The sequence below is a fragment of the Equus przewalskii genome, chromosome 22 (assembly GCF_037783145.1).
Source record: "Equus przewalskii isolate Varuska chromosome 22, EquPr2, whole genome shotgun sequence".
Taxonomy (NCBI): Eukaryota; Metazoa; Chordata; class Mammalia; order Perissodactyla; family Equidae; genus Equus; species Equus przewalskii.
The window spans coordinates 5,127,677-5,154,158 of NC_091852.1; the positions used below are offsets into that span (position 1 = coordinate 5,127,677).

Sequence of the window (26,482 nt, forward strand, 5' to 3'; positions counted from 1 at the left end):
CAAGCATACAACATATTCAAACCAACTACTAATTTATTTATTTATTTCTGCTTTATCTCCCCAAATTCCCCCAGTACACAGTTGTATATCTTAGTTGCAGGTCCTTCTAGTTGTGGCATGTAAATTTATTTTTTTAAATGATTAAAAACTAATCACCCGAAGAAGGTAGCATGTATTTGCCACCAAACTCTCAGTCTCAGGAACGTTAAGGCTAGAAATGGCCCCCAAGGATCTTCTGATCCTGCGGTCTTGACCTTGAAGGAGGTGATGCTCTCTGGGGTACAGTGCTCATGGCCACCGTATTTGATGAGCAGAAACGAGATGGCTCCCAGCAGAGGTACAAGCACCTGTGAGGACACCGTGGGAGGAACTACAAGATAGTATTGGGCAGGTCAGTGAAGGCTTACGGAGGTCAGGCCTTGAAGAGTGACCCAAAGTCGACAGATAAAGAACTCAAACATAAGAAGAGTCCGTATGATTTGCCTTTTTATCTTACATGGTCACCACAGCCGCGCCAGTCTCAACTTGACATCCGGGATCTTCACTAAGACATTTTCTTGAGGGTAAAGAATTTCCTCTCCTTTAGCTTAACAAAAAGCTTATAGGTGGCTTTTTGGAAAAGAAGAGAGAAGAGGTAATTTTAGGAAAAATTTGCAGAAACATTTTTGAAATACAGGTTCCTGGAAAGGGGATTGATCCCATTTTAAAAGCTTTCACAGTGGCTGTGACAACCTGCTAACTAATTGTTCCAGGTAATCTTCTCAAGTAATAAAAACTGGTTTCTAATGCATCTTTTCCTCTCGTGTACTAGCTTAACAGCAGGATTGCTCAAAAGTCAAATTTCCCTGTAACTTAGACTTTACTGCCTGAATTGTACTTTGGCAATTCATCAAAAAGAAATGGAAACAGCCGTGAATATTTCTAACCGCCACTCTTCAAAATGGAATCACTTCCTGCTACCTTGGCTACCCCCCACCTCCACCCCCAAGTAAACAAGTAAACAAATAAATAAGGTAATAAAAGTAGATAGAACTCAAACTCCACAAGAGATTGTGATGTGTGTCCAGGCTTACAGCCGTGGGGTGCAGAATTTCAACTCTGATAGGCTCCTTTCTGCCATAAGATTCCCATCACAGGGAATATAATAATTCTTTTAAAAAAATGCCCTTAGGGGCTGGCCCCGTGGCCGAGTGGTTAAGTTCGCGCGCTCCGCTGCAGGCGGCCCAGGGTTTCGTTGGTTCGAATCCTGGGCGCGGACATGGCACTGCTCATCAAACCACGCTGAGGCAGCGTCCCATATGCCACAACTAGAAGGACCCACAACGAAGAATATACAACTATGTACCGGGGGGCTTGGGGAGAAAAAGGAAAAAAATAAAATAAAATCTTTAAAAAAAAAAAGGCCTTATTCCCTGAGTCCACAACCAGGTTGCTTCTGTTTCTCAGGAAAATGCTGAGAAAGAGTTTTGAAAGTCAATCCATGATGGGCCAAAGAAGGACTCAAAATAGGACTCTCTCAGTCCATCGCTCCATTCTTAAGAGAGGGCACACCACCCCAGCTATGAAGACAGGAATTAGAGAACACCAAATAAGCATGCTCAAAACCTGAATTCAAACAACCTCTCATCACATGCTGTTTAGCGTCAGCATTTCCACCTCCTTTGTGGTCCTGGGCAAAGAAGTAGCACCACTAATTCCCTTTATTGTAGTGCTAACTGTGTGCCAGGCACCAGGTTACCCATAGATTGTCTCCCTTAACACAACAGTGCTACCAGGAGACCACCATGATTCTTTCCACATTTTTTTTGAGGAAGATTAGCCCTGAGCTAACATCTGTCACCAATCCTCCTCTTTTGCTGAGGAAGACTAGCCCTGAGCTAACATCTGTGCCATCCTCCTCTACTTTTTATATGTGGGACACCTACCATAGCATGGCTTGCTAAGCAGTGCCATATCTGCACCCGGGATCCGAACCGGCGAACTCTGGGTTGCCGAAGCAGAATGTGTGAAGCACTTAATCGGTGCACCACCGGGCCACCCCGGATCCTTTCCACTTTTAAAAGAGGACACTGAGGTCCACCCATGCCAGGTCACTTTCCCAAGGTCACATAGGTCCCCAAACAGGAGATGAACCCATATCTGCCTCCTCTGAAGTCTGAGCTTGTAGCCACTATATCACACCCCTAGGACTGTGGAGTTTTAAATCCTGCACCTTTGACAAGGAATAATTTCTAAAATTTCTGCAAAATGGACCTTTACAAATGATCACAGCCTAAAAGCACTAGTCAATGAAAAGGAATGAGGACATTTTACAGGATGCTGTCATGTATTATATTTACACAGAGCTAATAGGAGATAAATAAAAAGTCTTCTTCCAATTCTTACATAATGCCAAGCTCTGAGACTGCAGCTTCCTAGAATAGCCCAGATACCCTGGGAATTTAAGAATTCAAGTGCCTGGAAAATAAGAAGCGGTGTGGTGGAGGGATAAACACACTCTACTGCTTTACCTCTTACAGCCCCGTGACCCGGGGCAAGTCCCTACGCCTCAGTTTCCTTCTCTGTAGAATGAGGTGGCAACAGTAACTGCCTCATGGGGTTTTTGGGAAATTAGAAAACTGCCTTCTCACACACGAGGACCTCAATTAATGCTAGTTATTATTAACAATGAGGAGAACACCAAGGTTTAAGGCCTGGCTTGATCGCTAACTAGCCGGTGAACTTAACCTCACCTTGCCTGCAGAGACCATATCTGCGGAAGAGGAAATTTGGACCTGATAATGTCTCAGTTCCCTTGAGCCCACAAATTAAAGGAAAACTTTAGCAAAATATTACAAAGAAAAAAATTACACTCCGGATTTTTCTATGAGTATTTATATAGCATTTTTTAATCCTCCTCTATCAACAAGGTGGTTTCCAACCAGCAACACCACAATTTACAACCAGAAAAATTAACTTTGAAAAAAACCCCTTCAGCTTGGCTTTCTCCATAAACACATCAGTCTCCACCAGGAAAACGTAAGTTTCATTTGACGTATTAGCATAGTCTCCCATGGAGATTTAGGATTGGACCCCGGTCTATGCATAATGTGCCACATAAACCATATAAACCGATCAACCAGAAGTCACAAAGGCAGCAAGTGGCCCAGATCTAGTCAACACCGGGTGCCTTCATCTTCTTATTAGACTTTTCCAAATGGGAAGATTTCACATTTTAAAAATCTGAATTTCCATATGCTCTTAAAAAAAAAAACAGAAGGCCCACCACACTGGACTAACATTTCTTCCCGGCAACAGTCAGGGCGAGCTGAGTAACATTGCCCCTGGGGGCTTAGGGTGCATTTCCAGGTGGTCACATTCCTGACTGACCTCAGCCATTTCACCGGCCTGTGGAAAGATTTTATGACCCGTGACTTAAATCTTGCTTGTAATTTCCTCTGAGACTTCAGTGCTGCTCCAACCATTCTCCTGCATTGATATGTCGTCTCCACACAAAGAGATCCCTGAAGTGAGTCTCTCAAATAAAATGACACAGAAGCCACAATAAAAGTACCTCACTTTTTTAAAAAAGTTAGTTCTACCTGTTCCAGAAGCTTTAGAAGCTTCTTCTCTTGTGAAAAACTAAACTAAAACTGATAGAGACATACCTGAGGATAATTTTCTACTGGGTACGGTGGTAAATAAATCCCAGGAAGAGCAAGAGATGTGTTTTTTCCTGACAAAAAATAGTTTTCCTTCTCACTAATTTACTTAATATCATTATTCACGATAAGTCTCAGATCTTTCAATAGGTCTCAATAATCCGCCATAGTAAATGGAAAGACAAGTCAATAACCAAGAACCATGACATATTTCCACCAGATTAAATGAAGAGCCCCAGGATGGAAATGGTCCTGATACCAAACTCCTGTCAAGAAGGAGGCTTAAGTTATGTTCAAGCCAAAATTTTTATCTTGGGCAGGTGTCCTCTGTTTTGGGCAGGTGTCCTTTGACATCAGTCAATATGAAACCACCAGAAACACGAGTCGGCTCACTAGGTGACTTGGGGGACGCTCTGCAGCTAATTCATCCTGGCAGGCCCATGAGGAGCCATCCCTCTCAGAGTTGGGGGCACCCCAGGAGCCTGAGGGGGCTTTTCTTACGGTTGGGAAGCCGTCTGGTCACACCTGCTCCTAAGAGCTTCTAGGCTAAAACCATCTCTGCTGTGCTCTGTGGGTGGAACTCTGTGGTCTCAAACGAGCATCTGTCCAAGTTCTGGGGCCGTCAAAGGGCTGCTTCCCCAGCAAGCCTGCACCTGCCCTCTGGTACCTCATCTAGTCCGCGGTCGGGGGCTTCCACCTGGATGAGCACGCAGGCCGGGCTGCTTGGTCTTTGTAAAAGGATGTCAGCCCCACCATCTGCTTGTCTGGTTTCCAAAAAGAATGGATCTGGCCTTAACCAGCAACAGAGATTAAAATTTTCCAGGCTCTGGTCAGAGGGGACAACTTCAAATCATCTGCAGCCCAGCTTCTACCAAAGCCTGGTTCAGCACAAGGTATGCGGGAACGGGAGGCAAAGCTCCTGCGTTGTGTTTTATAATTAGAGTACAGGGGCATTAAATTCTTGGACCACGTTAGCCTTCTTGCAGAATTCATGTCCTTGTCACTTCGCCCAAATTTCACTGGCTTTCTCAGTAAGAAGAAAATGAACTCTACTTCTGCATTTTTCATAAAAGCTGTGAATTACATCACTCATTGTCTCTGCAGTAGAAATTCCTTTCAGAACATAGTGCCAGACAAAGCTATGTTCCTGTGGAATTAGCAGGCATTCTCCTTCCTAATAATGAGCTTCTCTTTTCACTGCCAGGAAGTTGAGGACAAACGTTGCGCTCAGTTACAGCAACTATGTCAACCATTAGAATCACTTGCAGAGAATTCCAGTCTCTTTTTCTATTCCTCATTCCCTCCCTCTCATTTTTACCTCATTAACCTTATTGCATAAAATAATTATCATCAGTTACTCAAAGACTAATGATAAACTGATTAATTGTAACATTTCTAATATTCATTCAATACAAATTAAGCGGTCATTATGACCAATATGCTGATATTGTAATTACCTTTTGTTTTCAAGAAATGAGTTATTAATCATTTCATCCATGATTTTCTGTGTTTCACAGTGACTGTTCATAAAAAAGCAAAATCTTCTTGCAACTCCAGCTCAACACAAAAATTATATTTTCAAAAAAATGTCTTTTTCTCTTTCCCCATTCTTTCAGCCCCATCAATGTTTCACTGGTGACCAGTGAAAAAGAACTTCCCACGACTAGCCCAGGCCTTAAGAAGTCTAAGAAGCACTCAAGTCAGCACTAATCACAGCAGAACGCAGTTTTGAAAGCTCTTGGCCTCCAGTCAGGCCAAATCATTCCATTCGAAGAGAATCTTTGGAACTAATATTTCTGCTCCAGCTTCAGGATAGGTCACACACGGCGCAGAGAAAAATGAGCATCAGGCACAACGTCAAGAAAAGCGAATGATTCAAGTGGTAAGATTTTAGGCTCTTTCTGAAGGTCTGCTTGGATTTCGGCACAATTTTCCAGCCAACATTATGGGCTGTGGGAGTAAAGAGAGCAAGAGAACATGAGCACACTTCCATGTGGTCTCCCTCGCTTCCCTTCACATCTTAATCTTGAGTCACTTTTAAAGAAGGTTAGAGATCAATTCTTCAGAGTTAAACTACGAAGATGCTGCTGGAAAGGGATCCAAGTCATAAGTGGTGGTGTAAGGCCACATAAAGAGAAGCTATTTTGCAGAAAGGAAGTGTGAGTGCATCTAAAAATCCTAAACCAATCACTTATAAAAACTTGCAATTCAACGAATGCATCATTGTCCAAAAGGATGTATATTTTGAGGGACTCAGAGTAGTCAAATTCACAGAGACCGAAAGTAGAACGGTGTCCCCAGGAGCTGGAGGAGAGGAATGGGGAGCTGTTGTTCAAAGGGTACAGAGTTTCAGTTTTGCAAGATGAGAAGAGTTCCAGAGACGATGGTGGTGACGGTTGCACAAGTGAGAACACACTTAATGGCACTGAGCTGCACATTTAAAGATGGTTAAGATGGTAAATTTCATGTGATGAATATTTTACCAGAATTTAAACACAAAGGAAAAGAAGACATACATTTTGTAAAGACCTTGCAATTAAAGAGTAAGAAAGAAAGTTAAAAGAGAAAATGGAGTAGAAACTGACTGAGAACCCCCCGAGCCCAGGGGAGCTGTTGGAAACAACCTCGTAAATAAAATGGACCAGGACCATCGAACATAGCAAAGTTGCAGAACGAAGATGATGACCTGAATAATAGTGGCTAAATCTGACCCACGACTGCTCAGCACACAAATGATCAACATCCCAATCAGCTGAGCATGCCAGGTCCCTCAAGATGAGAGGAATACGCCACTGAGTGTAAGGACATGCAAAGGTTGCCATGAAGAGAACCAACGCCCTTTTCCATCTGTCCTCAGCCCCAGCGCCTGGCCAGAGCCATACTTGAGGCAGATTCTTTTGCTTTCCTGTCCTTCCTCAGCCCTACAGAGTCTATTCTCCTTCAAAATACAGTTGAAGTTGGCCAAACAAAATAAAAACTAACTGCCGAGCTCATGTTCTGTGTTGGGCACTGGTGTGAACATTTTACATGCATCAACTCACTTTAACCCCACAGAAACCCAGAGAAAGGTTCTATTATTGCCCTCTTTTATAGATGGGCAAACTGAGTCACAGAGAGAACTTTAATAACTAGTCCAAAGGAGCAGAAGCAGTCAACTTCACAGGGGGTCTCTTAAGCTATCCTGCCTCACGACCTATATGACTCTCCTATGCAAACTCCCAAAGAAAATGAAAAATTAACTCGTCCATCCACCTATACACAGAAATGGACATACTCAGTGATTTTTCAATTTGGAAAAAAGAAATAATGAGGAGAATAACTTTTTAGGCACAGTTTTCACAATCCCAGGATCCTCCTAGGGTGCCAGTAAAAACAAAAATATTCAGCCATAATGAGCTGATTCTTAAAATATTATGTTCAGATATGAACCTTTCAGGGGTAATAATAAAATCTGTATGGGGAAGAGAGCAAGGTGGAAGTTCACAGCTGCTGGTGTTTAACAATCCCCATTAACTGCTGAGGACAGATCTGTGCTTTGCTAATCTGTCCGTGTCTGTGATATCCCAAATCCTGTTGTAATACAAGTCAGGGGACGAATTCTGCACATGTTGTCCTGGTGGGAAACATGGCCCCCCATGCTTGAGAATTCCCGTCAAGAGAGGGGGGCACTGCAATGGGAGGAGCAGTCTGGTAGTCTGGTCACCCCACTGCCCACTCCCAGGGCATAAGTCTTGCACTTCCTCCATTCAGAGCATCATCATAGCTCAAAACTATGATGATGCAGAGGCCAGATCCACAAGGCAGAGGCCCAAACAGCCTTGTCCCTAGTGCCCTTAGCTCTGGGCAGTGGGCCCAGGCATGTTAGAGGCCCTCACTCTGGTACTTCTCTGGCCAAGTTCCTCCATATGAGGCAAGGAGTCTTCAGGGCCAACAGGATGCTCCTACCTGGAAATCACATCTTCCTTCTTGACCTACTAGGATCCTACAATTCCCTACCTGAAGGCCCTGAGCCCACTCCCAGGCCCTGCGCAGCCTTTTTCTGTGCGTCTCTCCTCCTGAGGCTATGCCATGCTGTAGATGTGCACATCCCTAGGCACAATGGTGGGGGGCGGGGGCCCAAGGGCGCTATCTGTGTTGGTGTTGATGGAGTTGGGATGCGAGGCTGGATTGGCTACACAGCTTCGAGAGAGAAGAGTAGGAGTGATCTGACTGGGGACCTCTACAGAGGCCCTTCAAAAGGCCATACAAATGGCAGGAGTTGGCCTAGATCTTGTAACCCAGGACCCAGAAAAGTGCCTGGTGGGAGGACACATTCAAAACATACTTGCTGATGGACTAATTGACTAAATGAATGAATGAATTGATCAAGCAGTCAACACACGCATGTATAAACAGTCATTCCTGTCTTCCATTTCAGCTGTCCACGGGAAGAGATAACTACGTCAACAGAATATCTATTGCCCTCTGAACTGTCTCTGTGTGGATATAAAACACAATGAAAGGAGAGGAATGACGGGGTGGATTCTAGGGTAGGCTGGGGTCAAGGGAGGTGGAGAGACAAAAGGCTCAATAGCGCCCTCAAGTCACCAGGCGGTTATGCTCCAGAAGACACTTCTTACTGGTGAGAAAGCAATTCCCTGAAAGAATAAATGAGATGGCTAAGAACTTAAATCCAGAGGGTCACCTACACTTACCATGAGAGCCAATAACTCAAGAATAAGATTTTTCTTATCAGCGTTAAACATTATATACTGGTTCCATCAGGTCCCTTCCTTTTTAAAAATTTAACTTTCAAAATACAGAAGGAATCTAAACTATTTTCATTTGTATGTATACTATGAACACACTGCATTGTGTAAACATAAATAAATGGATGTTATTTTTCTCAAGGGAGAAGTGTCTTTTTGGATTATTCAACACAATCTGTTCACCTATATACTTCCCCACTCTATTTTTAAAAGCCTTTCAATCTCATATGTCTATCAGTTGTTTTATGATCAGTTTTTCAAACAACTATCAAAATTTCTAAGGTTCTTGATAGTGTTAATTATTATAAATACAAAGGAAGCTATGAAACATTCTTAGGATCAGCCCATCGCACCTTGATTGCCAAGGCACAAAGTGTGTGCATCAGATGGTCCATTCAACTGGACCAGACACACCACCTTTTGATACTCGTGGTGTCTGCAGTTCTTCAAGAAAAATGAACAATCTCTACCATCCCTACTACAAGAGGGATAAATCACATCTGAAATCTCACGCCAGAATCACATTTAAGTGAAGTGCCATAAATGCAGTCGCAAGGAGAAGTGCAGTTGATCCAAAGGGATAGCCATTATAAGCTCTGACACAACAGAAAAGACACAAATCTTTCTCATTAGGACTATCCGTTTGCTGGAGATCAGATGTCCCTGGAATGATTCTTTTCCCTGGATTTACCCCTGTTGTTAGCTGGCCCGCGGTGCATTGCTCTTCACGCTCTCGCAGGCATCCTCCCGACTCTTCCCTGTCCCTCCTTCCTGTTGGGTAGTAATCAGCCTGCCTCATCAAAGCTTTGCCTTTCTTCCTTTCCAGCTATGCTGTGGCTCTACAATGAATTGATTTCTTACTGTGCATGAGCCAACATTGAGCTATTTAATTCCATAAAGATTATTTATTTAAACCAACATCTTAACCTGATGACTTTATAAAAGTCACATCTCAAAATTTACATATTGCTGGCCCAGAGAACAACTAATAAATACTCTTATTTGGAATTCTAAATGATAGACTTGTAGGGGAGTGCGTGTGTGTCCAAGTGTATGTGTGGATAATGTGAAGATGTAGGACATTGTGCTGGGAGCTGGGGAAGAGCAGTCAACAAGATCTGCACAGTCCCTGCCTTCATGCAGCCTGTATTCTAAAGGTATGTACAGACAGGTAGCCGGGCATGCATCTATGATGCTGAGTGACCTATGCTGGGGTTGAGAAGCATGGAGGCTATGCGAGTACCTGGTGGAGACACATAGCCCAGACGTAGGCAGGCAGAGGGAGGTAGCCAGAGGTAGCCAGGAGGCAGGGAAACGGTGCTCCGGGCGGGCAGAGGATGGTCAGTGTGTAGCCTGGGAGGTAAGTAAGAGCACAGCTCAACAGGGGAACTGAAAGCTCCGAGTGGCTGAATCATCTCATTGAAGAAAGGGAGAGGCAAGAAATGAGGCTAGAGGTTTGAATTGGAGGATGCAGGGCTTTTAAGACTTGTTTAAACAGACAAATGTAATGCTATTTTAATTTAAAACACCAATGTAATGTGGAGCCAGGCAAGCAATTCCTAAAGTTCATACAGAAAAATTATCATGTAAGAATAATCCTGAAAATTCTGAAAGGAGATAAAAAGTTCAGTGCTGGCATGTAAATGGACAGATAGATTATCAGAATAGGATACATCCCAAAGTAGGACCAAATATAAAGGTGATTTTCATATATAACTAAATCGTTATTTTAAATTAGTGAGGGAAAGGTAGAATTATATAGTCAATGCTATCAAGAAACTTGATTGGCTGATTAGCTATCTTGAAAAAATAATAAAAATTGGTTTTTGCTACTTCACTCCTTATATTTCAAAAATCCAGAGAAGGCAAAGCTTTAAACACAAAAGCATGAAATAGTAAAAGTAGTGGAAGAAAATATAGGAGACTTATTTTATCCTCTTTGAGAGGGAGCAACTCCTCCTTGCCACATTTACAACATAGAAGCCAGAAGGGAAATAACAAATTTTACTACCAAAAAAAAAATTAATTCTGCATTATCAAAAAAAGGAGAAGAAAATTCATAATCAAATCGGCAGACAAGAAGAACAGTAGGCAAAGTATAAATTTTCTTTTCGTTAAATAGATTTTATGAATCAATTTTTTGAAAAGGTCACCAAACCCAATAGAAAAAAACATAACTAAGGGATATGACAATGTAGTTCACTGAAAATGAAAGACAGATGACTTACATACATATAAAAAGACTTTCAACCCAGATCATGATTACAGAATTGCAAAATAAAACAATGGTGAATATCATTTCCCAGGAACATGACTGACAAAGGTCAAAAGGTTTGATAGCAAATAGTATTGGCTTAGCTGTAGAAAAACAGGTGCTTCCAGTTTGAGTGGGAGAATGAAATGAGGTGGTCTCTTTGCAAGACTACCTGGCAATATCTCTCAAAGGCACAAACGCCCCTGCAATTCATATTCTAGAAACTTTTCCTTTAGATAAAATCATCCATGTGTGCAAGAACTTGCACACAAGGTTGTTCAAAGGAGGTTGGTAAAATAGAGTCTATTCCTTCAACGGATTACTGTGTGGCTGTGAAAAAAATAAGGCTGGTGTACATATGCTGACACAAAAACATTTTTAAGACACATTGTTGAGTGAAAACCCATCAAGATGTAGAACAGTGGTATAATATGGCTTCATTTGCATACAAACAAAAAAGATATAGATATATACTCACGTATGCGAGCAGACTCTTTCTGGAGGCAGACACACAACTAAAACCAAAACTGCCCCTGGAGAGGGGGCTGAGGGACTGGAGGGCTGGAGGGTGTGATGAAGGGAGACTAACTTTCTACGACGCACTCCTTTATGTTGTTTGCCTTTCTTATCACATTCGCATATAGCTTTTTTAAAAAGTTAATTTCTAATAGAATTCCACACAATAAAATTAATGCACTTCAAAGAAAACATGTGCAAAATCACTTTAAGAAATCTCAAAGGCTCCCAGGCTTGAGCAGAGCTTGGCTAAAGGTGCTAACCTTTCCGAAGAAAGAATGTGTCAATCAGAATTGGTGCCGGGCAGTGAATGAAGGAGAGAAAAAGGAGTGTCCATCCAGGGGACACAGGTCCGGGCCAAAGCACTTCAAGTTCTGCACTGCCTTTGTGAAGGCTCTCCCATTATGGAGATGGATGCCTCAGGCAAGCTTAGCTTAATGCCATTTAACATTTTAAATGCAGAATTAAGTGCCCTTGCTCCAATTCCAAGATTGCCAAGCAAGCTTCCAGTTATAATTTGCTCTCCTTTATAGATCTGCTGGTGTAGAAAGCAATTATGTCATGCTGATCTGTGTATTCGGGGTTCTATGTGATAGTCATATGATTCCTTATACAGCAATGCAGTGACAATCTGGTTTTGTTTCTTTTAAACTAAAAAAACAAAACAAAACTTTGGACTTTATTTTAAGAGATGGGAGGAGCCACAGGGCAATTAGAAGCAGTGACATAAGATCAGCATTTTAGAAAGACCACTCCAGCACAGTGTGGCATAAGGTTGAGAGGGGCCAAGACTGGAGGTAAGGATGCCAAGTAGGAAGCAGCCACAGCATTTTAGGCAAAAATGATGGTAGAATGAATTAATTTTTTGTTTATGTAAGTACTTGTTTGATGCTCATTTCTCCTCCCAGACTGCAAGCTTGGTAAGGAGAAGATACCAGACTGGTCTTTCTCACCCCATATCCCAAGTACTTAGCATGACACAGAGCAGACCCCAGTGGAAATAGAAAAAGGAAGGAAGGAAGAAGGAAGAAAAGAAAGGAAGGAAGGAAAGAAAACAGTAGAGTTAAAAAGAATTGAACAAATTTAAGAAATTTGGAAATTTATGAAAATGAATCGGCAAGATTTGTAATTGAATGAATATAGGGGTTAAAGAGAAGGAGGAGCCAAGTTTCCTGGCATACATTACTAAGTGGACAATGGTGCCATCCATTAAGACAGGGAACACAGGACATGGGTATGGGGTGACGATGATGAATTTAATTTGGAAATGTCGAGTGTGACACACTATGACATATCCAAGAGGAACGTTCAGTAGGCAGCTGGGCATATGAGCCCAAAGGTCATCACTGATAGTTCATAGATTAGGACACCATTAGCATGTAGAAGGAAACAGAAGTCATAGATGAGACTGAGGTTGCCCAGGGATAGCCCTGGAAGAGAAGCAGCCCTAGGACAGAAGCCCAAGGGACATCAATTTTTAGGGGCACAGAAAAGGGCGCCTACAAGTCAGCCTAAGAAGCAGCAGCAAGAGGGACTGGGAGAAGACAGGAAAGTGAGTGACACCGAGGCCAAAACCAAAGGAGGGAGTGAGAAATGAGGCCAAGTTCTGCTAAGAAGCAAGTAAGAGAAGGACAGAGAACTATGCCTTAGATTTAGCCCTGAGAAGGTCTTTGGGGACAGCGAGGGAGACTGAGCTCGATGACGCAGTGGACTGAGATTGGATTAGAAGGTGAGGAAACAGACACGAATACAGACCACTCGTCTCAGGTCAGGCTTTCAATGGAGAGAGGAGGAAGGGCAGAGACTACAGATGGATGGATGGAGAGGGAGGGAACGGTGCTAAAGGAAAACTGTTCTAAGCTGGGAGAGACCTGGCCCTGCTTAAACTCTGATGTTTACAAGAGAAAGAGACTGAAAATAGAGGTGAGTGAGGGAAAGTCGCTGACAGAGACAAGTTTAAGAGGATGGGATCGGTAATAGAGGTGGAGTGATTAGCTTCAGCCAAGTGGCACTCCAGCCCTCCCATGGCGACAGAAGGGAAAGGCTGGTTCCAGAGGTAGGCAGCTTGCTCAAATGGAGTAGGAGAATAGCAAAAATTATTGAGAGAGAGAAAATAACACAACTCAGCTGGGTGACTGCCATCAAAGGAAGTAGGGACAGGGGATTGTTCACACCCAGTCTACACGTCTACACCTTTCACTGTTAAACAGTGAAAACGATGCACAATTGGGAGGAAACACTCTGTAAATGGCCGCATGGCTGGCTGAAGCTGAAACAATCACCAAACAAATGTGGGTTGTAGCCTCATGTGCACTGACTGCCCTTACCACATTATATTAAAATTAGATGTTTATGCATCTATCTCTCCCACTAGATATTAGCTACTCAGGGCTCCTTGCCTCCATACAGTAGCTTACTTGTCTGTAGCATTCCAGTGTGCTCAACAAACACTAGTTGAACTGAACTAATGTTTGCATGAAGTTTGAATTAGATGGCAGGCACCCCACGTGACAATTTGGAAACATATGGTAAACTATTCCAGGCAGGATGAAAGGAAAACTTGATGGGGGCAGAAAGACGAGAATTGATTTTGGTGCAAGCTCCTGTTCTGGGGACCTTGGAAGTGGAGACTGGCCAAAGAGGTGAGCCAGTTAGAAATCCCTTGGGAGCACCACCCGCAGGAATGGACCAACAGTGGACTGAAGACGTCAGAACACACACACCATAGCGGGTGTTCTGATCAGACGTGAACCTGTGGATTAGCGGGTACAACGCTGAGACTGCAAGGAGACAGGACACGTCAAGAAAACCATCTGTAGGAAAAAAGCACAAGTTTGTTTCGATCACTGGGAAACCATGGGAGCACTGCTACCCAGGACGGCAAGGAGCAGGTGACCTGCAAAGCCATCTGACCTGAAATGCAGAGTTGGACTCAGAGAAAATCCACAAATAGAACTTCTGCTGCTTAAACCACCAAGAGAACTGGTACAAGCTCTACACTGGCCCCGGGGGAGAAGGCAAGGGCGAATTCCAGAACAGAAAAGGAAACACTAGCACCATGGCTGACTGATTCAGAACCACAGAGCCTTTCACAGGTTAGCATCCATCCAAGCCGCAACCTCTAGGTTGGAGATAAGGAAACTGTCTGGTGAGATTAAATGGCTCCCCCAGGATTCCAGGTTCTGATACTGTGAGAGTGTGGATATGAACCCCACCTCCCATCTCCCCGCCAGGGCTACTTTCAGTTACACCAGGTTCCTAGACGTTGATGCCTCTCTGACAGTGTTAATCTTATCAAGCCAAGTTCAGTGGGAATGACAGTCAACGCATAAGGTCCTGCAACCCAAGATTTCATTGCAATCTGTTAAAAGGGCTTTGCAGCCAGACAGACATCTGCCTGAGTGTGTGTGTGTGAGAGTTTGTGAGCTGGAGGCAGTGGGGTGGGGGATAAGAAACACTGCCAGAAACAGAGGATGGAGACTGAAGGGTCACAAGGGGAAAAGGCCAAAAGCAGGAATGCAAGGGAAGCATCCCAGAAGCAAAATCTTCCGTAATTTTCTTTGAGTTTGGGATGGCAGCAGCAGAGCTCTGAAGTGAGACCAGGGGCAGACTAAAACAGGTGTGGCGGTTTCGGTTTGGTTGAGGTTTTCGGAGAGAAGTGCTTGTTTTTTTCTCAAACCCTGCCAGAGAATTTAGAGGCTATCATGTCAAGCTCTCTCGCCTACCACTTTCCACCCCTGCACACACACTGCACAGAGGAGTAAATCAAAGCTAGAGAAGGGAAGCGAGCTGTCCCCACAGTGAGTGACAGCCAGAGAATTCGGGCACAGGCCCCTCTGCCACCTGGCATCCTGGGTGTCTACAGCACATGAAGTAGAGACAACTTTGATGACAAAGACTGGTTTAGAAGAGCCTATCTTTTTAGATTGGCCTACATTTCAGAGGTTGAAAACCAAATTCTAATATCTTTTGGTTTAAATTACACTGCTGTGGAATTGTTCAAAAATGCCTCACTTATGATAATATAAATTTTGTCTATGTTGAGAACTGATCAAATACGACAGACACAATGGGTCTCTGAGCAGCCAGGTTGGCTAATGGAGTCCGTCTTCTAATGCTTACTCAGAGAAGACCTTTCATCAGGTCTGCATCAAGAGGAATCTAGAACGATTAAAACACAACTTAAAGTCTGAGTGGGGGGGCCAGCCCTGTGGTGTAGTGGTCAAGTTCAGCACACTCCACTTTGGTGGCCTGGGTTCAAGCGTTTGGTTCCTGGGCACGGACCTACACCACTGTTCAGCCATGCTGCAGTGGTGACCCACATATAAAATAGAGGAAGATGGGCACAAATGTTAGCTCAAGGCAAATCTTCCTCAAGCAAAAAGAGGAAGATTGGCAAGAGATGTTGGCTCAGGGCGAATCTTCTTCAACAACAACAACAAAAAGTCTGAGGGGGGAAGTAACGTACAGCATGGTGACTATAGTCAATAATACTGCATTGTATATTTGAAAATTGCTAAGAGAGTAGATCTTAAAATTTCTCATCACAAGAAAAAAAATTGTAACTATAGTGATGAATGTTAACTAGATGTATTGTGGTGATCATTTCACAATATACACAAAGATCGAAACATTATGTTGTACACTTGAAACTAACATAACATTATATGTCAATTATATCTCAAAAAAAAGTCTAGGTGGCTTAAGGAAGTAAATTCTAAGTTATTAGGAAAATTTTACAATTCAAGATAATTAAGTCTGAAAGGACCACACCTAGTGGAATTCTATACATATATTTACATATTTATAGACACCTAGTGGAGTTCTATACATATATTTATATATTCATAGACACACTGTACACACACAAATAGAGTTCTGGTATGTGTGTTTGTCCAGAGAATTGTTGGGATATGAAGATTACAGGAAAGTGTGGGGTGCTAAATAGCAATAGTTCCTTATTTGCAATAAAACGGGGACTCTAAATGGTGTATGATTATTAATATTTTTCTTCTAGAAGATGCTACATTCCCAAGGGCACACAAATCGCTTATCGTCTAACAGGATAACAGATTGTGAAGGAGGAGATGATGATGGAAGGGGAAAGACATAAGATGAAGGCCCAGTCCGCCTCCTTCCCACTGCCATGCTGTTTGACTTGTGAACATTTATTTCAATCTCTACATTTCTCCTAATATTATCTGGGCTCTCAAGCCCCAGTATGGGCAAGTGGGGCTGAGCAGACAGAGCCCTAAGCAAGACATTGGACAGGGTTCTATCCCGAATTACCCTCTGTTTGAACAGAGAGCCCCGGGCAAGCCAATCAACCTGACAGGCCCTCTGAGCCTGTCAAGACCTTCCCACCTACTTCAGAGCGAGGTTTTAAACCTAAATAAGCAGATGTCTGTAAAGTGCCTTTCAGTTCCCTGGGGAGAAGCCCTGCATGAAACCAGAGGTATGTCTCAGAGCAGACCATGGATAACATACAAAATGGTAGCAGAACGAATTCTGGAAGTGAGTCAACAACGCTTAAGCCCGCTCACTGGCTCAGACACTGAGCTCAGCCATCAATCCTGGGGCAATGAGAAGTCAGGGGATAAAAAGAAGGCAGCGAAAAATAAGAACTCTCTGGCCACAGCTCTTTCACAAGGGAGCGAAGACAGACTTTGTACAAAGGGTGTGGGTTCCTCCATTACATAACCACCCTTGACTGTGGCAAAGGCTCCAGGGGCAGCAGCCTTCATTCTGCTCTGTCGGCTCTGCTCTCCCTCCAAGGCCAGCCTGCCAAGATGGTCCAGTGGGCACCAGGTTAGCGTCCCTCATTGCTGCCAACTCATGACAGCTGTTCTCTGCAGTTTGACTTTTGTGCACGAATGGCTTAGAGGAGGAAGACTTGAAATTTAAAAAAAAATTCACAATAAACTAAACAAAAAATGCATTTCTTCCTATGTGAAGATTAGGTCATTCCTTTGGGATCAGAAGCTCATGCACTTTTTAATTACTTTGTCTCTAGTAGAGACCAATTTGCACAGACTTAGCCAAACTAAGCTTGTCTTCACATCTCTGCTGCTTCTAAAATGGTGGGCTGGAGTCGGGTTTAGTGCAAGGACACAGAACAGAGGGGCGGCATCCTAAAATAGAGGAGGTGGCAGCTCCTTTGGATGCTAGGAGGAAGAGCTTCTAGTCCCCTCCTTGTCTTGAATGAGTCCTGGCCTTGGCGACTCTTCACTGCCCTTGGTTTATGCAGACGGGTATGGAGGAGAACATTTCTAAGGCCCCTTCTCCTTCTGTGGTTCTGATTCAAAGTGATCCTGTGACCTTGGACTCTTCGGGCCCACACTAACATGCCACCAGCCTTATTAGCAGGTCACATTTAAAAAGACATGGTTTGGGAAATTGTCAGAACAGACACTGAAAATATGCACATGTGACACTGTGACACCAAAGGTCCTCAGATTCTCACACTGCCAGCTCTGCACACTCTGCACCACCCTTGACTTCACGGCTGCTGTAGAAACTGCATTATCTCTGTATCTGAAGCTTTGTGGGACTTCTGAGCTGGGAGAAGATTGTCTGAGGATGGGATCCAAAGTCCTCAGTTTGTATCTGACAGGCTCAGGCCCAGAGACACTGGGGCTGCTTCAAGATCAGGTAACTCCTGACTCCAGCTTTCTATACCACACTCTTTTTTAAACATGTACACTTAGTGTCCATGCATCACTTTTCTTCCCTGGGTTTAGAACACTCATGAGCATTCACTCCTTCATCTCTCTGGTCAATATTTACAACTTCCCAGTCCTTTGGACAGCCCAGAGTGCAGAGTCAATGGTGAGAAGGCACCCTGGTTATGTGGGATCTTTGCCTTTTGTAATGGAGATTGATCAGCAATCAAATGTAGAGCTAAAATTATCAGGCCACTGCAGGGCTCAGACCTCTGCCACCTGGGGGTGTGCGATTTGGGTTTTCAAATAGCTCAACCAAGTAGATTATGAAAATGATCAATCAATTATTAATAATCCAAGGTTCAGGGTTTTTTTCTCTCCTTTTCTCTCTCCCACACACATCAAACAAGTAAAAAGTTTGCCCTGTCTAAATAATCTCTCCCCAAAATCATCCAATTGATTTGTAAATATCAAGAGGAACCAAAAATCGGCATTGCTCCAAGGGGCAGCAGGTTCAATACCACATCCTACCCTACGGCTTTTGACCCCACAAGAGGCTCCAGCGAAGTGGGAAAGTTAGTCTGAGGAATAATAGCTGTGTATGCGATTCATAATGGTTTGATGATGTTTCTTTCTCTAACAGGCAAGATGAGCAATGAGTTAAAACTGGAGCCACTTGCTTAGTAACAAAGGCAAAAAAAAAAAAAAAAGAAAAAGAGAGAGAGAAGAAAGAAAGAAAAAGAAACCAAAAAAAGAAATTCAATTTCCCTTTTTCAGCTAAACAAAAACTCTAGGTTTTATACTCCTACGACCTAGATATAGTCAAAGAGATCATACAGAGTGTTCCTAGGGAGAAAGAGACCTCGACTCTCAACTGTTCAGCCAAGTTTTCAGCTTAGAAAATGCCTTTACAAGAGAATACTGAAACAGACAGAAACAGAGGCTTATGGGATAGAAACAGTGAAAGAGCTTAAACAGAACTCGGCTCAGCGCTGGGGGGCTGTGAGCACATTATCTCAACTTCCCATTACTGGCTTGTAATAACACAACCCAGGCTCTTCTCCTAGCTCTAGTGCTCTGAATTCCCATAAGGAAATATCACTTTTCGGAGAAGGAAAAAAAATCACACACATTTTCCTGTACAGTCAATGAGAGGTGACGGAAAGGAGGGAGGTGGAAGCAAGTGGGGTCAGAAGGGTTACCGGCTTTTCAATTGTTTTACCCAATGTAATAAAACCTTCCGTAATGCAGAGATTGAAACTAACAAGACTGCAAATAGTTGTGCTGAGCTGTATTCTGTAAATACCTTCACTATGAAGACGGCATGTTTTCAACTCCCGCTTGCAAGTTGTCTTAAATAATGAATGAAGTAAATGAGACTGCCTTATTTATTAACAGGTCCAGTGTGGCCTATGTACCCACACTCAGAACTTGCACTGTGGTTCTTAAGTGCATGCAAAGCATAATCCAAAGTTCCAGAAGCCCCGGTGGAGGGGCTGAGAAGTAAATACCAGAATAACCAAAGCTGATGTCTTTCACTGAATGCTTATAAACGCCAGAGTTTTTTAGTACAATTAATTGCAGTGGAAAAGCTTGCTAAGGTGAGGGTGCCAAAATCAATGTATTAATGACATAACATTACAGCCGCTTAACCAAGCCAACAATAAAATACACACAGGAGCTCTGGAGCAGAAACTGCAAATTCTGTTTCTGTTGTACTAAGAGGAAAATATTAGACTTGTCTCCAACTATTACCCCCAAATCAGAGAATACAATCCAATAAATTCAGAAAAAAAGGTTATCACTGGGCTTGACAGAACATGGGCAACATAGGGGGCTGGCCCAGTGGTGTAGTGGTTAAGTTCGCACACTCCACTTCAGGAACCCGGCATTCGCAGGTTTGGATTCCGGGCGTGAACCTACACACCACCCATCAGCCATGCTGTGGAGGCATCCCGCCTACAAAACAGAGGAAGACTGGCACAGATGTTAGCTCAGTAACAATCCTCCTCAAGCCAAAAGAGGAAAATTAGCAACAGATGTTAGCTCAGGGCCAGTCTTCCTCATCAAAAATAAAATTAAAAAAGTGGGCAATATAAAAATGCGTGCCCTTTCACTACCATGTGAATGTACTAAACACCACGGAATGGTACACTTAAAAATGGTTAAGAAGGTAAATACTATGTTATATATTCTTGATCACAATAAAAAAAGTGCACGACTTACTTTAACCACCCCTTTCACCAGTTTGGTGAGACAGACCTTGTCCTTTGTGATGCTTTTCGCCACTTGCTACAACTAAGGTTTAAGTGGCTGGTTACATAATTCCAACAACAGGCTCTACTCTCGAATTCCACTTACATGTGACAAGGGCATTGTTTTTAAATTTAATTTAGCACTGCTTCGGTAAAACTGTCCCCAAACAACAGAAGCTGGCACTTGTCAGCAGTGTGGCGTTGGGCGGGGTGGTGAATATCTATAGACAGAGAGATGATCACGTTAGTGGGTAAAGGTGTGAGACACATACTGTCATGGGAAGATTTTTAATAAAACGTTAAAACAATGGCTCTGAAAAGGAAATGTCAAGTTGGCTTCAAATATGCATGGAGATAAAAAATAAAAGTCTCTCTCTTAATTAATCATGCATACAGTTTTCAAATGGTCGACCGCAGGCTCTCTGAATCGTAAAAGGCACAGTGCTGGTACTTTCTCCCAATATAGATATGAAAAGATATACGATTTTTAAATGATACGGTAGCTGTTGCTTCAGCAAGTTCTAATCATAGTTTATTTACTTACATTATTCCTATTTAAAAAAATAGAAACGTAATTTCAACTAAACATCATTAAACTAGAACTTTAAAATAGGTTATTTTAGGAATTCCATTGGGTCTAATAACAAAGTAAAAGCAAAAAATTGTGTAATGTGGTTCCAACTGTAGCTGGCATCCCCTGGCCAGGAATTTAAAAGCTGTTCGCGCAAATATTAATATGTAAGAAAAAGCGCACAGATGGTGTCATATAAGGATGTGAGTGAAACAGGCTCATCCACTGATGTCATTTTGATATCAAAACAGCAGAATTCAAAATAATCATATGAAGTGCTTTCCAAACAAGGATTTTGATACATTTTACGGATAAAGACACGAGGGCACAAACGGGCTGGGCTCCCACCAAGCCAAGGGCCTGAGCAGACTGCGGACTTTTTCTCACAGCTCACGTCTGCTGCCCAGCTAATCCAGCTCCCCCCGAACGCTCCTCCCTACACACCTCTCGATTCCTTCCGTCTCAGTGGATTTTCAGATCAAAAGGGGGAAACAAATAAGAGTAGAAATTGGGAGTGCTGTTATTGAACGAATAGCTGTGACAAATTCTTGGGTAAATATAAAACAAAATCAATTTTAAAAAGACTGACAATGGGAAGCTGCCATCAGATATAAAAGGCACGACAACAGTAACTGTGAGAATAGATATAAGAAAGCTCTGCTCAAAGCTATTGATTTCATATCTATCAGGCAGCTAAGACCACAAAGGTTTAAAATATTATTTTTTAAACTTAAGGGGAGTTTTATTTTCTTTCCTCCAATAATGGTCTTAAAAAATATTAAAGTCAAACAAATGTTGAAGTGAAAATGATTGGCCCTATCTCATTTCCTCCTTCATTATATATCTATCATCTAAAACAGAATTTAAAAACAAACAAACAAACAAAAAACACCCAGCTGTGTAAAGGTACTCCTCGTGGTCTCACAGTAGTCTGAAGAGCTCTGAGTTCCACATGGCTTCCTCCCTCCCACTACTGACACCCCGTCTCATGAAAGAGACACAGACCCTACAAAGGCCACAGACACTTTGACTACCCTGGTGGGGCTCCATCAGTGCCGCTGGGGCCCTACCCACTGTGCCTCTCCGGCCCTCTCTGGCCCTGCCTGCTGCTATCCTTGCCAAAAAGATTGAGACCCAAGCATCCTGGATCCAGCCTGACAGTTGGCTGCTCCCGGCATATCTCAGCTAAGCTAGGCCTGCACGTTCCCCTCTGTTCTGTTGTCATTTCCTCCCGCCCGAGCCTTATAACATGAGCATCGCCAGCAGAGCAAACAACAGACACTAGGAAAGTCTCTTACTTACATCAAAAAACAGGTTATCTCGGTCAACTATGTTGGCAGAAACAGGGAGTGCGTTTTCTGTGGGGGCAAGAAAAGCATGCGCACTCGCCAACCGGAAGGCCACAGCCCCAGCTCTGCTTTCGGGGCTGCCTACTTCTGTGTCAAACACCCTTAGGAAAACCGGGAGAAACTCTGCCTGACAACCCACAACACGGACAAATAAAATCTCATGTTCATAAAAGGACAAAGTCCTTAGGAAAAAAATAAAACACCTCTAGCTGAGGTGATGGGGAATTCTGGAGCAAGGACTGGTGAATTCCTACTTGGTAATGTATTTGTCACAAGGCCTCAGAAGAGAAGGACAGAAATACACAACACTGCTTCTCTCTCAGACCAGAACAAGCTCACACTTTTCCAGGAGCACAGAGGTCCCATGCTAAAGACAGCACTCATCAGAGCACTACACACTGCTTTATCATCCAACCTAGTCTTGGGAAATTATTAAATAGGCAATTAAGATTTATAATCCAAATGGCCTCAAAATTATATCTCTGGCAAGTCAAGTCCAAATTAAATCAGACCAGGCTTTTAGGCTTCCAAGAGCACATTTTCTCTTTTGAGCGAGTGCATTTCAACACTCAGAACTTCTCCTCTTACAGATCATTTTCAAGGCCATCTCTGGATGCAATCTCCTAAGCAAAATCTGATATATTAAATGAAAAGGGAAATCGGTGAACTGCAAAGCGCAGAGAAAGGAGGAGAGAGCTTTACTGGGGAGACTCTAACCTCCTTCAACAAATTTGCAAAAGTTCATTATTTTAACAACCTTTGTAGTAAATATTACTGGAATTTCTCCTAACACAACACACACATAGCACCTTATTAAACGAAAATGTCCAAAACTAAGTTATTGTATATGGATAAACCTGAAGCACACTCAGTAGGCCTTCGAAATAGAAAGTGGATATGGAATCCTTTCCTGCCAGGAATATATATATATTTATATCATTGACATATATATTTAAAACTTATTTTAAACTGTCACGCTTCTCCCCGCGTTAGCAGCCCCACGCCTGTGAAACAGACAGGTAACTGAAAGACGGTCCAGGCCCGCATCCCTCATCTCTGACTTCTCCCCGACTTGAGACAACAATCATGCCCGGGACAGACCTGCCTGGTCAACCCCAGCACCAGGGGCAATGAGAGAAGGAAAGAGAAGAGCACCAGGAACTCACATTTCAGTGATGTTCTCAAGGTCTGCACTGTTAGCCTCCAATCTCGGAAATGCCATGATGCCAGGAGAAGGGTCGCTGCACCAGATCCGAGAGGCGCTGCATTTGCAGGACGTGGGACAAGCGAGAGCTGACCTCCAGAAGCCCATAACCAGCCAGCAGAAGCCCCAGAGCCGCGCCGTGGCGGGGCCATGCCACCTCGTCCAGGACGACATCCCTAGCCGCCAGTGCCAGCCGGAGTCAGACTGAGTAGTGTCCCTGCGCTGCACCGGCTGGCCTCCTCTCCCAGGGCTAGGTAGCCTTCACAGCGCTCGCCGCTCTCTCTACTCGGTGCTCGTCGCGGGCGCGCAGAGCAGAGCGTGTCCGGGGCTGAGCGTGTCCTGGCGGGCGGCACCGTTTACAGCGGCCGGGGCATCTCTGGCCGCCTCACAGGGGGCGCTACCGCCGTTCTGAGCTCCGCCGCTGCCGCCGTTGCATGGCCTGGCGCGCCGGGCACCAGCCGGCGGCGCTCCCCGGACTCTCTGGGGCGCAGCCTCCTTGCTAGACGTACACTGGGATCCGGGACGCACCTCCAGGCTGAGAACAAACAGACACGCATAAGACTGAGTGCAGGACCCCATACACCACGAACTGGAGCACTCTCCCTCGGCGCTCGCGTTACCCCCACCCCGACCACAGCCAGGAGACTGTGGATGGATGAGTGCCCAGCTCCAGCCCCAGAAATAAACTTGCTCCTCGATGGCACTACACCGCTGGGCCACCAGTGTGCCCACCCTTTCTCTAAGCCTGTGGTCGAGGGAGAGGAGATAGGGCAAGGGTCCCTAAGAGAGAATTCCATGGCACAGGCCGGGCGAAGGACCCTTTAAAAGGGGACGCGGAGGCTGCCGGCTGCGATGGCTCCGAGACTGAGCCTCCGAATGATGCTGCAGAATCCACCACGGCCGCTGGGCGCAGGGGGCGCGGGCAGGTGGCGCGGCGCGTCCCACCTGGGGAGCCGCCGCGGCCGCCCCAGGGGGGACAGCGAGGGCCGAGACGACGGAGGACACTGTCCGCGCTGCTCACCCGGGCTCCGGCGCCTATTGCCCGCCGGAGGCGCCTGGGTCCAGGCTCCTCCTGCCGCCGGGGACTGAGCGCGGAGAGCGCGAGCGAAGGAGCGAGCGAGGCTCCTGCTCCAACCCAATTCCGGGAGCAGCCGCCGCCGCCGCCGCCGCCTCTGCTACTGCTGGCGAAGTGACGTGAGGGCTGACGCAGAGCAGGGGCAGAAACTCCAGAAAATTAGTCTGAAATCCAAAAACACACACGCTCATACACACACAAACCCATAACACCCTCCAGACAAAAGCAACAGGGATGGGAGGGGAAGCTGGGGGCGAGCGGGGAGGAGGGAGGTATCGGTGCCACTGGCCAGAAGCAGACAGCAGCAGCATGTGGGAGTTCACACACGCGCACACACGCACACATCCTGGCGTGTAGACGCGCGCGCCTGTGTGTGTGGGGGCGCCCGTGTGTGTGTGACTGCGTTTAGATCCAGGTACCTCTGAGATGGACCGTTCCGCCGCTCGACGCCTCCTGGTCCCTAATTCACACCTCGGTCTCTTCTACATTCGCAGTAGAGGCTGTCTCCTTTTTTGAAATGGAAACCCGGCTCGGTTCAGCTCTGAAAAATGCGCTGATTCTTATTATAGGAATCCTCCCTCCCTTCTCCCTCCCCACTGCGTTCTCCTTTCCCATCCTGCCTAAAAGGGAGGGCGAGCAAGCCTAAAAATAAATAAATATTGTAAACACCAAAACGTGTTCAGCATTAGCAACCAAGGATAACCGCCCGCATTCCGGGCCATCTATTTGGGGATCCGTGGTTTTGGAGGGTCTTCCTGTTAGTGCTTTTACAGAGGGAGGGGAGTCTCCAGACGCAACACTAGCTCTCTAAGTGGGTCTCTTTCCTGCCGTTTTCTGGCACCACACGCCGGGGAAATAGAGACATGTGAGGGGAAGGGAGCGCGCCTGATTCGTATTGGGTTCTCTAAATGCGCGGCAGCAACCCTGGCCTGTCCGGTGTGTGGCGCCGCGTCATTTTCTCTCATCCTTCAACCTGGCAGGATGCAGCCATTCCCAGATCGTAGCTTCATTCCCCGCGATGCCCACCCCCACGCAGGGCACCCCGAGCCCTTGCTCCCCTGCCGTACCTTGCGCGTTTTCGTGTGTGCGCGGGTGTGCGCGAACGCGTGCCCTGCGCCCGCGCTGCCCCAGCACGACATGCATCCAGCTACCGAGAAGCCCGGCGCGGGCAGAGCCTCGGGGTCTCACTAAAGACAAATGAGGCGATCCGGGAGGGTCGGGTGACAAACCTTAACTGCTCTGCAGGCGCAGTTAAATGATGGCTGCGGGGCATTCGCAAGCCTTGTCTGAGAATCCGTCTTCCCATTTGCGGATCGGAGAGTCTGTTTTTCCGCAGTCATTTAAAAGGGAACTGGGAAAATGCACCGCAGTGCCCGACACTTCTGAGGGCTCTGGTGCCCCCGCGCGGGGAGAGAGCGCCCGGCACGCTCGGGAGCACCAACCCACGGCCGCGGCGGTGCCGGGCACTGCGCAGGGGGCGCGCTCTGCGCCAGATGCGCAACCGGCGGCGCCCGACGCGCGCGGCCCTGCCTGCCAGCGCGCTGCTCGCCGGGTCTCTTCGAGCTCCTGCCTGGGAAAAAGGTGGGCACCTCTCAGAGCGATAAATGGCGATCGGATGGGATTTCGTCCAAATGATAAGAATGGTCACCAATCTGCCCACAGAGGCTGGGAGTGGAAAGGATCGAGAAACCCCAATGTCAAGGTGAATGCTTAGATGTCGAGGACGCCTTAAATATTACGAGGGAACGGAAAGCATCTAGTGGGCTTTTGTACAGACCCTGGGCGCCAAGTGTAACCGCGGGAATCCTTCCGCAGCACCCAGAAATCTTGCTGCAGCGCCGGAAGACCAGGACAGCAGGTCTGCCTCTCTCCACCATCACTCGGCTGGACACGCGTTGGGTGCTGAATGGCCAAGCTGAAGTTCATTTCTCTACTGGGCCCCCATCCCCTGCTGGGCGAGGACGTGCCAAGGAAGGGAAGCCAAGGGCAAAAATGTCTTGCTCCACGTCACAAAGTAATAACACTCTTCCGCCTGTCTTGCCAGTGTCCTTAACTGGAGCTGACCCTGCGGAATACCTGGGGCAGGGGTGTGTGCATAATTACCCAAATCTCTCTCACACTCACACCCTCATCTCATTTTTGTTAGAAATGGCTCATTTGCACCCTAGTGGCCGCAAAGTGTCAATGCAACCTCCAAAGGATGGGCA

General features: G+C 45.3%; 1 protein-coding gene across 43 annotated transcripts in view; it reads right to left on the bottom strand.

The window, feature by feature from the left end:
• The window catches only part of NTRK2 (neurotrophic receptor tyrosine kinase 2), a 345,658-nt gene extending 319,897 nt beyond the window's left edge, over positions 1-25,761 (bottom strand). For 7 of the 43 annotated variants that reach the window (XM_070590392.1, XM_070590391.1, XM_070590385.1 and 4 more), the window contains exons 1-4: positions 25,505-25,692; positions 24,695-24,816; positions 24,222-24,439; positions 23,163-23,735 (exon numbers count right to left, since the gene is read on the bottom strand). In XM_070590392.1, the coding sequence (XP_070446493.1) occupies positions 23,163-23,374 (212 nt within the window). In that variant the 5' untranslated portion in view covers positions 23,375-23,735; positions 24,222-24,439; positions 24,695-24,816; positions 25,505-25,692. The other 36 variants (XM_070590393.1, XM_070590387.1, XM_070590403.1 and 33 more) reach the window with 21 other exon arrangements.
• Positions 25,762-26,482: the final 721 nt, after the last annotated feature.